Below are 18,663 nucleotides of genomic sequence, written 5' to 3' on the forward strand. Positions count from 1 at the left end.
ATCATATTTTTTTTTGACAGAAAGCTGGACCCCTATCAATTATATAACCATACCATGGGGTTCGAACTTGCAATGTCCCAACACAAGGTGACTACGTTCATTAACTGCTTCCGCCAGACAAGCAAAGCCCCGTGAGTGTTAAAAAGTAGTATGAAGGTGGAAACAAGATGAATATGGATTATGCAATGAAAAATGAAAAGGAAACACATACAAAGTAACGTTAAGAAAGCGGGAGTTGATTTAGAAAATGAAGAAGAAGCGGGGTTCTACTAAAGGCAATAGAGTTTCTTATGTTGTCAGAAGCTGCTTTTCCAGATCTTACCCTTCTTTCGGAGAAGCAAGAAGTTTTTAGCTTCTGAAGCGAGCTTCCCATGCAGCAAGAAGCTTCCGGTAACTATGAATCGGACCCATTTTGATTACGCCCGAACCCGTTTTTTATTGGATCTAATTCGGGTCGAAATCGGGTCAGACCCGACCTACTGTCAGGCCCATTATTTAACCTCGCCACGCTTGCGCCACATTTCGTCTTCAGAATCGCGCGATCTTTCGTCTCTTCCTCCTCCTCTTCTTCTCTTGAGATTCTCCTTCCCTTTTCCTCTTCTTCTATGAGATTCGAGACAGCTCCGGGGGATTTGGGTTAGGGTTTTAGAGCTGAACGTGAGATGAATCCGTCGTCTGGCTGTTCTCAGTGAGCCATGTCGGAGCAGAAGCCCCTCGTGGAGATCTGCAGGGGCGTCAATGGCCTCGACAAGGTCGTCTTGAGGGAACTTCGCGGCAGTTCGGCTGAGGTAATGCGGTCCTTCGAAACCCTACGGATCGTTTCCGTTAGATATCGTCGGATTCCATCGATCGGAATCCGAAACTTCGCTCGTATCTTCCCTCTGGTCTATATCGGCGTCAGATTCGATCTTTTGAAACTCTCAATTGAACACTAGTTCGAAATTGTCTCGGTTGGGTTGTGTTTGATTGCTAATTCACTGATGCACGTGAGGCTGCTATCAGGGCACGTTTGGAAGCAAGAAAAAATCTCATAGGGTAGGAAACTTTTGCCTACGAGAAGTTTTGATAGGATAACTTTTTCAAAATGAATTTCTTTTGCCTTGTTTGCGTTGCATGAGAAAAAGAGACTGGTAAAATGTGTGTGTGTGTGTGTGTGTGTGAGAGAGAGAGAGAGAGAGAGAGAGAGAGAGAGAGAGAGAGAGAGAGAGAGAGAGAGAGAGAGAGAGAGAGAGAGAGAGAGAGATTTTTCTTTTTTTCTTCCTTTCTGATATGCATTCCGCATTACACGAATAAGGAAATTCGTCGCCTTTTGTTTTTTCTTCTTCTCCTTTTCTGATATGCATCATGCGATGCCATAGGATCTTTTATTTATCTTACATTCTTGCATCATATCGAGAGCTTTGATCAGTGTCCTCAGCGTCTGGTGACGATCAGTGTTAGAGTCGATCGTTTGAAACCCTAAATCTTACGCGAATTCAAGGTGGTTTTAGTTCTCCTGTCTTTGGATTGCCAATTCGTCGAAGAAAGGGAGACTGTTAGGTAATCTTGTAGTGCTTTCTTTTGTTGTCTTCTCCTTTTTCTGATATGCATTCCATCCGAGAGCTTTGATCAGAAACCAAAGCAACTGGTGATCATAGGTTCAAATATGTAAATTGAACATGAATTTGAGTTTTTTTCGGTTCAGTTCTGCTTGACTGACAATTCATCTATGTATGGGAGAATTGCTAGGGAATTTGTACTATTTGCTTTTATTTTCTTTCTCTTCTTCTCTGACATGCATTCCCTATGATGCATTAGGATCTTGAATTTTTTTCTCTCAATTTTTTTTTTAAAATTTTCTCAAATTTTTGTTAATCCTCTAAAAAAAAATTCAATTGTCATTTTTTTAATTCTCTCAATTTCATTTTAATTCTCTCAAAAAAATTAGGATCTTAAATTTTCTTGCATTCTCGTATCATAACAAGAGGTATTAGATTTGCATTTGACGCCTTTGTTCTTGAGTTGAATTCAGTTTGGTGTAACGTAGATGCAATGACACATGCTAGAGGGAGTGTGCGTTTCTAAGTAGATAGTGACTGATATATTTTCACTACTGCACAAAATAGCATCATTGTTCTTTTAGGCATTCTTTTCTTTCTAATAAAACTTTTTTTATTTACTTGCAAGTAGTGTCACAATTGCTTAAGATCCTTGTTGGTAGTATGAACTATGGTTCCTTTTGCTAGATGCACATAGAATAAATCTTTTTCGTTGTTTATATTTTTAATGGATGATTTGTTATGCATCTTTTCATTATTTACCTTTGATAACATTTTTTTTTCATTGTTTATACGTTTAATGGATGATTTGTTATGCATCTTTTCGTTACTTCATTCTGATAACAAAATTTTTCGTTGTTTATATTCTTAATGGATGATTTGTTATGCACCTTTTCATTTCTTAACTTTGATTTCTTTTTTTTTTTGTTGTTCACACTATACTTTCCAACTTCACTAATTTTATCTGCTTCTTGTTTCTGAAGGGGTTGCAGTTTATGTTATGTTAAGTTTCTAAATTGTTTTGTTTGTCATCTCTCTTTTTGTAAACTAGCCAATTGATGACCCCTTGAGATGGCATGCAAGTAGATGCCTAAGTTGTGTGGATCTGGATTCATAAGAACTGTATTTTAGGTCAGTTTTCTCTCAAGCACTTAAGTTCCAGTATAATTTTGTATAGTTCAGCATATAGGTTTAACGGCCATAATGAAGACGGAGGGACAGCAAGTTTTCAGGTTAATTGTACCTCCTTGCCCATGGTTCCTTGATATAATCTCTTGTATATCATTACAGGCTATCTAGAGCCATTTTAGGCCTCAACTCTATGCTTTAGAGATTCCTTCTATGACCAGTTTAAGATAAGGGCATTTGGTTTAGTTTCTATTTCAAGCACTGAAATCATGGTCAAGAACAGTGTGTTAATATATATATATATATATATATATATATATATATATATATATATATATGAAACTGATATACATATATTGTATAAATATATATATGAAACTGATATACGTATATTGTATAAATATATGTATATCAGTGGTATTTTGGTCTTTGTATATATACAGTCCAATAGGGGCTGTATTATTCTCTTTATTTACTTTTTAGTCTTTTTGTTTTTTATTAAAACTTTATTTGACTGTTGGGAAGCAGTCCAACTAGTCATTGGACGGCTCCCAACCGTCATATTTCGAGGCAGTCCAACGACTATTGGACTGCCTCTCTTTTTCAGCCTTCTTTGTTGTGTGTGTTGCTCTATAAATAGAGCCCATTGTAAAGAGTTCATTTATGCTTTTTAGCATGAGTTGTGAATATAAAAAAAGCTCTTATTTCTATATTGTGTTCTTGTGAGGTTTATGAAAAGCGCCTCACAAATAATCAAGTTTACAAATAACTTGATAAAACAAACATTCATAACATAGGCTAGAACAAAATATCACTCAAGTGCTCCATGGCACAAATGTAAAGAAAAGTGCGTCAAATGCACTTGTATTTCATATAAAATTGAGGGGAAAAAACCCTCTTTTATCAATGAGTTACAATGGGTTTATTAACCCATATTTATAGAGCATTTGTATAATGAAGGAGCTGTTGGGCTATTCCCAACAACTCTATTTAGAGCTGTTGGGAATCAACCCAACGTCTGTTATGTACACTCTGTGTACAACAGTCTGATTGTGTACAGAAAGAGTACAAAAAAGAAAATTAAGTAAAGTGAAAAATACAGAAATAAAAGATAAAAATTACAAGAATATACGTATATACTTTAAATATGTATTTATATACATATACTTATACATATACATACTCTTGTATTACGAAGAGTATGTATATATATATATATATATATATTCAAGTATATACATATATTATTTTCTAACAGTCTCCCTCAAACTTATGGTGAAATCACCGAAAGTTTGTCAAGTAAAAAGTTGAATCTTGGTGAAGAAATCCGCAAGTTGATATTCTGATGTCACATAAGGAAGATCAATAGTCTTCTTTAAATATTCTTCATGAACAAAATGGCAATCCATCTCTATATGCTTAGTTCTTTCATGAAACGTATGATTTCGAGCAATGTACATAGAGCTCTTGTTGTCACAGCATAATCTTGTAAGATTCTGAAGATGAATTCCCATATCTGAAATTAGTTGTTTGAGCCACACGATTTCCATAGTAGTAGTCGCCATTGCTCTATATTCAGCTTCTGTAGATGATAGTGACACCTTTTGTTGTTTCTTGCACCTCAATGAAATTAAGGATTCACCTAGAAACACATAAAAACCAGTTGTTGAGTGCCTATTATTTTGATTCCCTCCCCAATCAGCATCAGAGTATGCAATAAGATATAAGGAAGAAGAACATAGAAAAACTCCCTTATTTATTGTGCCTCTAATGTATTTGATAATTCTCATAACTGCACTCATATGAGTTGATGTTGGAGTGTGTTGAAATTGACTGGCTATATGTACAACATGAGCTATGTCTGGTCTTGTAATACTTAAATACATAAGAGATCCCACGAGTTGTCTGAAGGGAGTTGGATTGTCCAAAGGAACTCCATCATCGGCTCATATCTTCATTCCAAGAGTCTCTGGGGTGTCAACAACTTTATCATCAGATAGTCCTGATCTGTCAATAATATCTGAAGCAAACTTTGTTTGTGACAATATGTACCCTCTGTTAGAGTAGGATACTTCTATACCAAGAAAGTATGTTAGAAACCCAAGATCTGTCATTTCAAAAGAATTTTTCAAAAACCGTTTTACTTTCTTGATTCCTTCTTTGTCACTACCTGCAATCAACATATTATCAACATATAAAACTAAAATTATAATACCTGCGGAAGAATTCTTGATAAATAAAGCTGTATCAGTATAGCATGGTTTAAAACCATATCTTTTAATAACATTGTTAAAAGTATTAAATCAAGCTTTAGGTGCTTGTTTGAGGCCATACAATGCCTTTTTTAATTTAAGCACTTTACCTGAAGGAATTGTCAATCCAGGTGGAATATCCATGTATACTTTCTCATTAAGATTCCCATTCAAAAAGGCATTTTTAACATCTATTTGAAATATATTCCAATTTTTAATAGCTGAAATAGCTACAAGCATTCGAACAATGGTCATCCTGGCAACAAGAGCAAATTTTTCTTTGTAGTCTACTTTGTATTCTTGAGAATATCTTTTGGCTTTATGCCTTTCCAATGATCCATCACTTTTGGTTTTTATTTTAAAGACCCATCTACATCTTATGGTCTTCTTTCCAATGGGTAAATTTAGAATTTCCCAAGTGTTAGCTTATTTAAGAGCGTCTAATTCTATATGCATAGCTTTTATCCATTCAGGTAAATTTTTTGCTTTATTGTAACATGATGGTTCAAAATATGAATGAATAGCTATAAGACACACTCTATGTTTTGGAGAGAATGAGTCATAAGACACAAATTTATTTGGAATTCTTGAGGTTCGTTCAGATCTACAAATGATGGTTTGTTCTGAAGGAATTTCTAATGCTTCATGGTTAGTTTGATTAACATTTTCATTGGTTGCATTTTGATTTCTTCTAGTATATACTATTGGTTCAACTATTGTTCTATCTTCAATAGGAGGTTCTACATAACTATTTTCATCATTAGACAACAATTTAAACAAGAAAGAATAATCATAGTTTATGTCTTGTGACGTGTTTCCTTCAAATCCACTTTCATTTTCAACAAAATTAACATTTCTTGAGACAAGGAGTTTATCATTTTTGATATCATAGCATTTAAATCTTTTTTGTGTTTTTGAGTAACCAATGAACGCACATGGGATAGCCTTAGAAGATAGTTTATCTACTTTATCATTTAAAACATAACATTTACAACCAAAGATTCTCAGTTTTTGATAGTCAAGTTGATATTTGAATAATTTTTCAAAGGGAATTTCATTTGACAAAGTTTTTGAAGACGTCCTGTTTATGAGATATACTGCGGTTAATACAACTTCAACCCAAAGATTTTTAGGAATATTTTTAGCAATAAGAAGGGTCCTTGTAGTTTCCATAATATGTTTGTGTTTTATTTCTGAAATTTCATTTTGTTGTGGGGTTCTAGGACACGTTTTTTAATGTAAAATTCCTTCGTTTTCTAAAACTTTTTTAAACTCATTTGACAAATATTCTCCTCCAGAACCAGTTCTGAAAATCTTAAGCTTACTTTCAAATTGATTTTTAATCATGTTATGAAATGTTTTGAAGATTGCAAATACATCCGATTTAAACTTAAGGAAGTAAATCCAACAATATCCAGTGAAGTCATCGATAAATACAACGTAATAGGAGAATCCTCCTTTAGAGGCAACAAGTGCAGGACCCCACACATCCGAATGAACTAATTCAAAAGGCATTGAAGAGTAAAAAGTTCTTTGACCATAAGGCAAGGCTGTCATTTTACCAAGTAATATTCTTTACATTCAAAATTATCTTTACAAAGATTCTTGGTAACATGTACAAAATTTAATTCTCTTATATTTGGATGCCCAAGTCTATGATGCCAAGTCCGTATATCTTTTGTTTGGGCAGTGTTAACAAAATATTCCTTTGGAATACAAAGAAAATCCATATAATAGAGATCTCCTTGCCTAGAACCTTCTCCAATCAATTTTTCGGACTAACGATCATGCACCCAACATTTACTTGATGAGAAAATGACATCATATCCATGATCTGAGATTTGAGAAACTGAAAGTAGGTTAAGATGAAGTTTTGGTATAAGTCTTATTTTTGGGATGTAAAATTTGTTATTTTTTGACAAATCATTTTTAAAAGTTTCAACACCCTCTATTTCCAAGGTAGTGCCATCGGCAGTGGAAACAAATGATGCATTTGAATTAGGTTGACATTCAGATAATATAGACTTATGTGGGGTCATATGAAAATCAGCTCTTGAATCAAGAAGCCAAGAGCACATACTAGGAGTAGGAGAGGATGAGGTGGATCCTTTGAGTAATGGTTGCAATGTATCCGTCAGTTGATATAATGATTTGGTGAGGTCTTTGAGATTGAGAGTATCCTCATCTTGTTTTGATGGTACAACAACACATTTTTCTTGAGGCCTATATTTGTATCTAGGACATTGAGGCATAATATGATTAGATTCATTAAAGTTATGGCAAATGATTTTTGATTCTCCTCATTTTTACTAAAATGAGGAGGTCTATAGGGTTTGATATAATGTCTTGGTTTTGATGCGGCAAGTGCACAATCCTTTTCTTGGCCATTGCTAGATGTAGCAAGCATGCTAACATTTTTACTTATATTTATCCTAGTTTCTTCTCCACCAAGCTTAGTGAGAATCTCATGAATACGAGAAGGTGATGAAGATGATAGCAAGGAGGCCCTTGTTTGTTCAAACTCGGGTCTCAAACCATAGAGAAAAGCGAAGAGTCTATCTTCTTCAACTTGAACTCTTCGCATTTCTATACACTTACCTTCCTATTTGGGTTCAAATTGGGCAAGTTGGGTCCATATGAAAGATACCTCCATAAAGTAATATCTTACATTTTTATCTCCTTGTTTGATATTTCTAACATTTTCTTGGAGACAATACTTGTGAGCCATATCTTTTTCGGTAAACATACCTCTAAGATATTCCCATGCTTCATTTGCCTTTTTGTAGCATAATAGGTTTGAGGCAATTTTTGTCTCAACTCCACTAAGCATCCATGAAAGAATTTTTGCGTTTTTCATTTTTCATTCATCCAATTTCTTGTAGTATTCTTCCATGACTTTGTTTCTTTCATCAAGACTAGTCTCAATCTCATTTTCACCTAATGTAATTTTAGGAGTAGGTTCAAGAATAATACCTTTTACGAATCCCCACAAACCTTGACCCTTGATGAATGTCTCCAAGTGTCGTGCCCAAATGTTATAGTTGTTTCCTTCAAGTTTGAATGGAGGAATAAAATTGGAGTTGCTTGTATTGTGTGAGAAAAATTCACTTATGGTGAATTAGAAGAGCAAAAAGAATCACCACCACGAACGAGAATAAGCACGCTTTTCAAGGCAGCCCACCAATGCACAATTGATCATATACCAAGATCTGATACCATGAAAAGAGCCTCACAAATAATCAAGTTTACAAATAACTTGATAAAACAAACATTCATAACATAGGCTAGAACAAAATATCACTAAGTGCTCCACGACACAAATGTAAAGAAAAGTGCGTCAAATACACATGTATTTCATATAAAATTGAGGGGAAAAAACCCTCTTTTATCAATGAGTTATAATGGGTTTATTGACCCATATTTATAGAGCATTTATATAATGAAGGAGCTATTGGGCTATTCCCAACAACTCTATTTAGAGATGTTGGGAATCAACCCAACGTCTCTTATGTATGGTATGTGTACAACAGTCGGTGGCTGACTGTTGTACACTGTAACTGTGTACAAAAAGAGTACAAAAAAGAAAAATGAGTAAAGTGAAAAATACAGAAATAAAAGATAAAAATTACAAGAATATACGTATATACTTTAAATATGTATTTATATACATATATACTTATATATATACATACTCTTGTATTACGAAGAGTATGTATATATATATTCAAGTATATACATATATGTATTATTTTTTAACAGTTTATTCTCTTTGTGAGATTGTATTCGGTCCATTAGAGGCCATATTGTGATTGTGCACTTGTGTAGTCCTTGGTTGGCATTGTGATTGTGCACATCTTGTTTTATTACATGGTATTAGAGCGTTGGACTCTTGTAGTATTGAAAATTGTCTTAAGTGTGCTCGTTTTGTGGTGGTGGTCATTTTCAAACTTTGTTCTCCAACCACAAGTTTTATTCTTCAACATGGGTGAAAGAGAATCCGCCTCTGTCATATCCTACAAGCTCAACAAAAATAACTACTTGTTGTGGGCTACCGCAATGGAAAACCATATCAAAGAGAAAAAGCTTTGGAGTTTTGTTAGTGGAACTACTAATGAACCTCAACTAAAGCTAACGAGAAGAGAAGGAGAAGACTTTGGAAGAATATCAAGAAAAAAATGGAGGATTGGGAGGCCAATAATGCTCAAATACTCAGAATTTATGAATATCATGAAGTTCAAGAGTACAACTAACATCATCAAGTTCAAAAAGGCTTGTGATGCATGGATCTTCTTAAGGAGCACATTCATCCAAAAAGATATGACGAGACTATATTATCTCCAAGACAAGGTACATACTACCAAACAAGGAGATAAGACCATAAGAGATTTTTATGGTTGCTTATCTTCTATTTGGGATGAGTTGACTATGTTGAAACCAAAATGGGAAGGTCCAGTTATTGAAATGAGAAAACAAGTTAAAAGCGAAAATCTTTTCTCTTTCTTATATGGTCTTCAACCGAAATTTGGGCAAGTTCGGTCTTCTTTACTTCGTAGGACCTTCGCTCATTCTATAAGATGCTCTTGCCCAAATATGTCAATATGAAACTAGACTTGGAATACAAAAGTCTAGTGATGAGGTGCTTGCCGTATCAATACCCGTAAGTTTTGTAAAAACTTATAAACCTCCCCACTTTGAGAAAAAATTAATAGAGGAGGATATAATGGAGGACATAATGGGGGAGGATACAAAGGAGGATATAAGATTATTTGTCACCATCCCAAAGAACTGGGATACATAAAATCGGATTGTCCCAAACTAAAAAAAGTGGCTACGGTAAGTGAAGAGCCTCAAGAATCAAAGAAAGGGAGCAACTTCAATGACTTATCAATTGCTCAAATTGCGGAGGCCATTTTTCAAATACTATAAGCCACTCCCTCTCCATCTGGTGTTACCATCTCTTCCTCTTCTCCTTCAGGTAAGTCCTCTTGGATTTTGGATTTGGGAGTGTCTTTTCATATGGCTCATAATAAGTCCCTACTATTCGATTGCATTAAATCATATTTTTTATGTGTGTCAACCGCCGATGATACTTCTTTAAAAGTTAAAAATATAGGGAATCTTAGTAATGATTCAAATTTTTTTTGTTCTAAATATTAGGGTTATTCCAAAACTTGATTCAAATATTTTTTCGGTTTCTAAAATTTTCGATTATGAGTGTAAAGTAGTCTTCTCTTCTAAGGCTTGTTGGGTGCAGGATCTCTAGTCAGGGAAGTTGATTGAGCAAGGCCATAGAAGAGGAGACCTTTACTACATAGACTCTTTTATGTTTACTTAAAGATTCCTTTTGTAACCATATCCAAAAAAATTAACTTGGATATTTGGCATAAAAGACTAGGACATCCAAGTGTATCCAAACTATCTCTTTTTCCGTTTTTGAAAAAAAATTGTAAGGAAAAAAATCATATGTATAGATTGTATACTTGAAAAAATGCAAATGATACATTTTGGATTTAGAACTTCCTTAACTAATGAAAATTTTGAATTAGTGCATTGCAGAGGCTTTGAAGAAAATGAAATCAAGAAGGGCAGTTGGCCCCGATGGTATACCTATCGAGGCTTGGAAATGCTTGGGAGAGAAAGGTTTAGAATGGTTGACAAATCTTTTTAACTTGATTTGACGAACAAATAAGATGCCTAATGAGTGGAGGAAGAGTACTTTGGTGCCTTTATATAAGAATAAGGGTGATATACAAGATTGCACAAACTATCGTGGTATAAAACTCATGAGTCATACTATGAAACTTTGGGAGAGGGTGATTGATTCTAGGTTGAGGAAGGTTGTCATGATATCGGAGAATCAATTTGGTTTTATGCCTGGAAGATCAACTATGGAAGCTATACATCTTCTTAGACAACTTATTGAAAGATATAGAGAGAGGAACAAAGATTTGCATATGGTTTTTATTGATTTAGAGAAGGCATACGATAGAGTACCTAGGGACGTTCTCTGGTGGACAATGATGAAGAAAGGTGTTTCTCTCAAGTACATTAGTATAATTAAAGATATGTATGAAGGAGTAGTAACCAATGTCCGCACTTGTGGAGGGGTGACAACCAATTTTCCGATAACGGTTGGGTTACATCAAGGATCTGCTTTAAGCCCTTTCCTATTTGCGATAGTGATGGATGAGCTTACGAGATCAATTCAAGAAAATGTACCGTGGTGTATGTTGTTTGCTGATGATATTGTTTTGATTGATGAGTCTAGAGCTGGGGTTAATGCTAAGTTAGAATTATGGAGACAGACATTGGAAGCTAGAGGTTTTAAGTTGAGTAAGAGTAAGACTGAATATATGGAATGTCGGTTTAGTAAGCAACGAAGTAGTGATGGGAGTGTAGTGAAGCTTGGTGAGCAAGATATACCGGTGAATGACTATTTCAAATATTTGGGATCCATCATTCAAAAGTATGGAGAAATTGATGGAGATGTAAATCATAGGATAAAGGTTGGGTGGATGAAATGGAAAAATGCTACTGGAGTGCTGTGCGATCGTAGAATGCCATTGCGGTTGAAGGGAAAGTTTTATAGGACGACTATTAGACCTGCTTTACTATATGGTACGGAATGTTGGGCTGCCAAGAGACATCATATTCAAAAAATGAGTGTAGCTGAGATGCGGATGCTTAGATGGATGTGTGGAAATACAATAAAAGATAAGATTCGGAACGAAGAGATACGTAAGAAGGTAGGTGTTGCACCCATTGAAAATAAGATGCGAGAGAATCGTTTACGGTGGTTTGGACATATTCGGCGAAGGCCTAATGATGCTCCAGTTAGAAGGTTGGAGAAATGGGAAAATATATTAGTTAAAAGAGGTCGGGGTAGGCCTAGGAAGACTTGGATGGAGATGATAGGAAAGGATATGAATGCTTTGAACCTCACCGAGGACATGGCGTTGGATAGAAATGATTGGAGGAAAAGGATTCATGTGGAAGACCCAAAATGAATTTCTTTTTTGGTTCATAGCGCTGACCCCAATTGTTTTGGGATGAAGGCGTAGTTGTTGTTGTTGTTGTTGTTGCATTCAGATGTATGGGTTTCTGCACCCGTTATGTCAAAAGATGGTTATTCATATTATGTTACATTCATGGATGATTTTATTAGGCACACTTGTATCTACTTCCTTAGACTCAAATCCGAAGTTTTTTCGTGTTTTAAATTTTTTTTATAATTTTGTTAAAAATTAATTCAACACAAATATTAAAATTTTTCGCTCGAATTCAGGGGGAGAGTTTGTTTCAAATGATTTCCAATCATATTTAAAAACCAATGGTATTATACATCAAAGATCTTGTCCAAGGACTCCTCAACAAAATGGAATTTTCGAAAGAAAAATATTATTGAAACTACTAGAACTTTACTTATTTCAAAAGAAGTTTCAAAGAAGTTTTAGGCCGAAGCTGCCCTCATTGTAGTTTATTTAATAAATAAAATGCCTTCTCAAAATTTAGAAAACAAATCTCCAATTGAAAAGATTAAGAGTTTTTTGATGTAAGTGTTTTGTACTTGAAAAATACAACAAACTCTCTCCTAAAGCTATTGAATGTGTTTTTCTTGGGTATGATGAAAATAAAAAAAGGCTATCGATGCCATGATTCTAAAAATGATAAACTTTATGTATCTAGTGTATCTAGAAATGTTAATTTCTAGAAAAAGAAAAGGGATTTGATCTTGAGAAAACTAAGGAAGAATCTGAGTATGCCTTCTTGTTTGATTTATTGCCAAATCCGTCATTGAAAATGACGTTGAAGATAATGACAATGCTGAGTCAAATAATGAACCAAGTGAAGAAAGAGAACCAACTCGTAACATTATACAATACTCTCGACGTGATAATGAGGAACATCCATATACTTTTGAGAAGTATAGTCAACCACCAAATGTAGAAAAATCTAGTATTAGAAGAACTAAACGAATAACTAGACCGCCAAATAGGTTTGTCTCCTATGAATCCTTTTCACCAAATCATAGAGCATGTCTTCTAGCAATCCACTCATATCTTGAAACATCCAACTATAGAGAAGCCAAAGATATAAGAGAATGTGTAGAAGCATTGAAAATAGAATTAGATGCTCTATATAAAGCCCATACTTGGGAAGTCCAATACCTTCCTAAGGAAAAGAAGACGATAGGATGTAAATGGGTATTTAAGGTTAAAACAAAGAAAGATGGATGTTTAGAAAGGTATAAAGCAAGATTAATTGCAAAGGGGTACTCTCAGGAATATGGTATAGACTATTAGAAAATCTTTGTCCCCGTTGCCCGTATGACCACCTTTAGTTGCAGTAGCATCCATTAAAAAATGACCTATATATCAGTTAGATGTCAAGAATATTTTCTTAAATAAAAATTTAAATAAAAAAGTTTACATGGATCCTCCTCCTGGTCTGACTATTGAAAATGGAATGGTTCTTCGTGTTTAAAAAACATTATATGGGCTTTAAACAAACCCCTAAAGCATGGTATGATCGGTTTAGTGGAACTATGATAAAATTTGAATTTAAATATTGTTTTACTGAGAGTGCACTTTTTGTAAGATCTATAGGTATTTCGCTTATTATTTTACTATTGTATGTTGATGACATGATCATCACTGAGAATGATCAGAAGGAAATTAAAGAAATTAAAATTATGCTTAAAAAATCTTTTGATATGATTGACCTTAGTTTTTTGAATTATTTTCTAGGTATTGAAGTAACATACTTACCAAGATGATACTTCAATACATTTTGTCTCAAATAAAATTTGTAGTTGATACTGTTACGCGATTGAGAATCACAAAAACAAAATATACTGACACTCTTAAAGTAATAAATGCTAAAATGAGAGCTGAAGATGGAGTTTTACTAGATGATCAAACTCCTTATTGGCAACTTATCGGGTCACTAATATACTTATCTATTACTAGACCGGATATTGCATATGCACTTCATACTACAAGTCAATTGCAACATGCAGTCACGTTTGTTCATATGAGTGTTGTATTAAGAATAGTTCGATACATGAAGAAAACTATATCTAAAGGGTTATTTTTATCCTCTTTAAGTCTTATTACTTATACTAATTCTAACTGGGGAGAAGATCCCAATAACCGACGCTCAACCATAGGTTTTTGTGTGTTTTTAGGTGATTCTCTCATTTCTTGGAGATGCAAAAAACAACAAAAATTGTCCTTCTCCACAAAAGCTGAATATAGAGCAATGACTACAACAACAACCGATGACGTATGGATGAAATATTTACTCTCAGACATGGGTGTTGATATTTCAGAATCTTCAAAGTTATGCTGCGACAACCTTAGTTGTCATAGGTTGCCATAGGCGCTGGGTGGAGCCTAGGCAGTGAGCCCCCTAAAAAGCCTAGGTGGAGCCTAAGCGGTACCCCAAATAAAAAAACAAATGAAAAAAACATACAAATTTGTAAACAAACTATTAAAATTAATAACAAACATGTATACAACATAAAATCAGTCAACATACAGAGCCATACTAAAGTCAGAGATAAGCTTGTAACTTGTAGAGACTGGCCTTCTTTTCCTATCTTGTAACTTGTATAGCCATCTAGGAATCAATTTAAATTTTATAAACTGTAGAAAACCATTCTTAAAACAATGTTTGGACTAAATTATTTGATTAAAACATTACACAAAGTTATATGTTGCTTCAAAAAAGAGAAAAAAAAAACATACAGAGCCATACTAAAGTTACAGAACAGCTTGAGATACCAAACTTCTGCCGAGCACACCAAGTTTAACAGGTGGATACACACTCAATCAAATATAACTGAATAAAATTGGAAGCAGCAGCAAATCACAATCTGGGAATTGTAAATGCTCTCACTTATGGGTTCATGCTAAATCAATCCATTCTAGGGTACTGCAAAAACACTGATCTTTTGTGAAAACAAAGACACACCTAAAAAATGGTAAACTTGGAATGAAAATCATTTCAAATTTCAAAGTCAAATTTACAGCAAACCACACCAATTTCCCAAATACTACAAACTATAAGTCATAGCTGCAAGCTCACTTAAATAGCCAGAAAAAGTAAATTAATAAAAAAAAGCATATATATATATATATGTATATTATATAAATATACGTATATCAAGGGTATTTTGGTCTCTGTATATATACAGTCCAATAGGGGCTGTATTATTCTCTTTATTTAGTTTTTAGTCTTTTTGTTTTTGTTTTGCAACTAGTCGTTGGACTGATCCCAATGGTCATATTTTCCTTTTTCAGCATTCTTTGTTGTGTGTGTGTTGCTCTACAAATAAAGCCCACTGTAAAGAGTTCATTTATGCTTTTTAGCATATGAGTTGTGAATATAAAAAATCTCTTATTTCTATATTGTGTTTTTGTGAGGTTTATTCTCTTTGTGAGATTGTATTCTGTCCATTAGAGGCCATATTGTGACAGTGCACTTGTGTAGCCCTTGGTTGGCATTGTGATTGTGCACTTCTTGTTTTATTACACAGTGATCTTGGCAACTTTTGGCTTTCTGATGCATCCAATGCTTGATTAGATCTTAGATTCATTCAACTTTGATGGAAGGTTGAAGTTTATCATTCTGCCATTAGTGTGGAACTTCACAATGTTGCGGTGAAGTTTCCTAAATTCCTTTGTAAATTTCTGAGTTCGTAATAGATTGTGTTGTATCGGCCAGACCTTAAGGCCATTTTCCCTCTCAATTTAACATAGTTTTAGACAATAGTTCCTTTTAATGTTTTTTAACCTTTGCCCTCCACTTTGTCTCTTGTTGGTTTATCTGGTGATATAAATGCTGACATTGGTTGAGTTCCAAGCTGTTTTTGGATTTCATTATCGTTTCTTCATCTTCTTGTTCTTTTCGCAGGTTTATCTGTATGGGGGTCAAGTTACTTCTTGGAAAAATGACCATGGAGATGAGTTACTATTTGTGAGCAGTAAGGTATTAAGTTTGGGTTATATTAATGTCCTTATTGGTAAATGATATAAATGTACTGTTTTTTTCAAATAATATTTGGACTGCAAAGCCATCAAATGACTATTGTCGTCACTTAGTTAAGTGGCTAAGAAAGAGTTTTTGGTGGACAGTTATGTGAAAGAAAACATACAAACTCTCTCTGATTGTCCAATAAGCCAATGGCAGTTCGTAGGTTGTCTAATTTATGTACAGAAAGATGTATAAATCTAAATAATGTTCTTTTTAGTTGTTCATATTTGCTATTATTATCATTTTGAAGTACATATTGGCCTACCCTGTATGTCGTAGTTTTTTATGCTCTTTATTTTTTAATTGATAAGCTATGGCTACTTATTAACCTTTATTAGACTTGCTCATATATTGCTTTATAATCTTAGGACAGAAGCCCTTATATTTTTATTGCCATATTGTACTTATCTGATTGACAAGCTATTGTCTTGTTCCTAGGTATCTAATTTGTCATTTTCTTGTTTAAATTCAGGCGATTTTCAAGTCGCCAAAGGCCATACGTGGTGGAATACCAATTTCCTTTCCACAAGTATGTGGTGATCTTGCTCTTGATGTTTCCTTCTTTCATTATCTCTTGTCCCTTTTGCACAAATAACAGTTTCCCTTTATGCAGTTTGGAAGTCACGGATCTCTTGAGCGGCATGGGTTTGCAAGGAATAGGTTTTGGAGCATCGATACTGACCCTCATCTATTTCCAACAAATATATCCAATAAGGCTTTTATTGACTTAATCCTTAAGCCATCCGAGGATGATCTGAAGATATGGCCCCACTGGTACAAGGCTTAGGAAATGGAAATGTTGCCTTTTGTTCGTAACATTGTAATCTATCTTGACAGATATCACGTTTGTGTTTGCTTGCATAACCTCAAGGTAGTGTCTGTTAAGAATATAAGTATATATATTTATATATACTTATTTACATGTGTATGTCCATATATATATGTTTGTAATAGGAAATACCCATTAGGGCTATTTTTGTCTTTTCCCACTATGTAATAGGTTGTGCCCATTAAGGGTACAACTGTCTTTTTCTTTATTTTATTTTTTATTTTCTTTCTTTTGTAATCTTGGTTTTAGTCAAGGGCATTTAGGACCTTTGGCATAGAGTCGTTGGGAGCTCCCCAGCGACTATTTCTAGCCATTGGGTGCTCCCCTACAACTCTATTTCTAGCCATTGGGTGCTCCCAATGACTCATTGAGCCCTCTAACCTCTATATAAAGAGGTTTCTCTCCTTTGTAAACTAATGCTTTCTCAAGCATTTGATCCCTAATAAATTTCTATATTTTTTACTTGTGTTCTTGGCCCCTAAGTGGCTTATGTGCGTGCATTCTTGTATTGACCAATAATTGGTCCTTGTGCTTTTGCTATTGTGTTCTTGTAAGCCCTTAAGAGGCACTCTCTTGTATTGTTTTTCTTTTTTCATTACATGGTATCAGAGCATTAGTGCTCTCTTGTTATAATTTGTATTTGGAGATTGCGTGGTGGACACTAAAGATCATAGTGTCGGTTCTTTGCTTCTGGAAGCATGCTATCAACTTTCTTCAATCTTTTCTTCCTCTCCCTCCTCTCTTTCTCTCTATATTTCTCTTTACTTTCATGGCCGACATGGAAGTTGTAACCGTTGTTTTCATCAAATTTGATGGGACCAACTACAACATGTGGGTCACCGCGGTAAAAAGAATCCTAGTAGGGAAAGAGCTTTGGCACTTGGTTGATGGTTTTGCTCCGGAACCTCAACCTTCTTACTAAAGTGGTTGTGGGAGATGATGGTGCAAATAAAGAGGAGACTCTTAAAGGAAAAGAGAGAGATATGGCTCTCTTAAAATACAAAAATATCTATAAAGCCTGGGAAGTTGGCCATGCTAAAGTCCTATCTCTTTTCATGGGGAGCATGTGCGAAGAACCATGTGAAAAATATTGGAGTTTGAGTGGATTAAGCTTGGACTTTTATCAAGCAAATCTACACTAAAAAAGATGCCACTCATAAGTGGGAAATACGAAACAAAATCCATAAATGTACACAAGGTGACAAAAGTGTGTGAGAGTATTATGGAGCTTTAAAAAGACTTTGGGATAACTAAATTTGGGCCTATTTGGGATACACTTAATGATGCTCGACCAGAGTTTCCATTCGGGGAAGCGGGAGCGAGAAGCAATTCGGGAAGCGGAAGCGAAAATCAAGGCACTTACAAAATTTTAGGAAGCGGGAAGTGCGGGACAACTTAGAAGCGAACCAGTAAGCGTCTTGGAAGCAACCTAGGAAGTGAGGGGAAGCGAAAAAAGAAAGAAAAATAAAAATGGAAACCCCAAAAAACTAAAAAAGGAAGCGAAAGCGAACTTCCCAAAATTTTTTGGCGCTTTCCAGCACGTTTTAGAAGTGCCACATTTCACGCTTTGGAAACACGCTTCCCTATTCCCTATAGCGCTTCCAGTGACCCTGTGCTCGACTATGGAAGAAACAAATCTTAGAAGAGAATTTTTTTCAATTTATGTAAGGACTCATACCCGAATTCGAAAATCTGAGGGTCATTATTACTCATCGTGAGAAAGATGAGCTTCCACCTTTTGATGAAGTATTGGCCGAAGTATAATGAAGAAAACTAGGTTGAAGACCATGTCAAAGCCTAAGGAACCGAAAGAAAATGTCTTAGCCGTATGAAGACTTAAAGCCAACACCGACACCTACAAGGCCCCTAATTTTATTAA

The 18,663-nt window shown here is 34.8% G+C and overlaps 1 protein-coding gene across 1 annotated transcript in view; it reads left to right on the top strand.

The window, feature by feature from the left end:
* The first annotated feature begins 524 nt into the window (after positions 1 to 524).
* The window catches only part of LOC149849128 (putative glucose-6-phosphate 1-epimerase), a 49,658-nt gene continuing 31,519 nt past the window's right edge, over positions 525 to 18,663 (top strand). The window contains exons 1-4 of the mRNA XM_089998572.1: positions 525 to 788; positions 15,836 to 15,910; positions 16,428 to 16,484; positions 16,569 to 16,729. Coding sequence (XP_089854698.1) covers positions 696 to 788; positions 15,836 to 15,910; positions 16,428 to 16,484; positions 16,569 to 16,729 — 386 coding nt within the window. The 5' untranslated portion in view covers positions 525 to 695. The remainder of the gene's footprint in view (positions 789 to 15,835; positions 15,911 to 16,427; positions 16,485 to 16,568; positions 16,730 to 18,663) is intronic.

The sequence above is a fragment of the Nuphar pumila genome, chromosome 1 (assembly GCF_984573655.1).
Source record: "Nuphar pumila chromosome 1, dmNupPumi1.hap1.1, whole genome shotgun sequence".
In the NCBI taxonomy this organism is placed as follows: domain Eukaryota; kingdom Viridiplantae; phylum Streptophyta; class Magnoliopsida; order Nymphaeales; family Nymphaeaceae; genus Nuphar; species Nuphar pumila.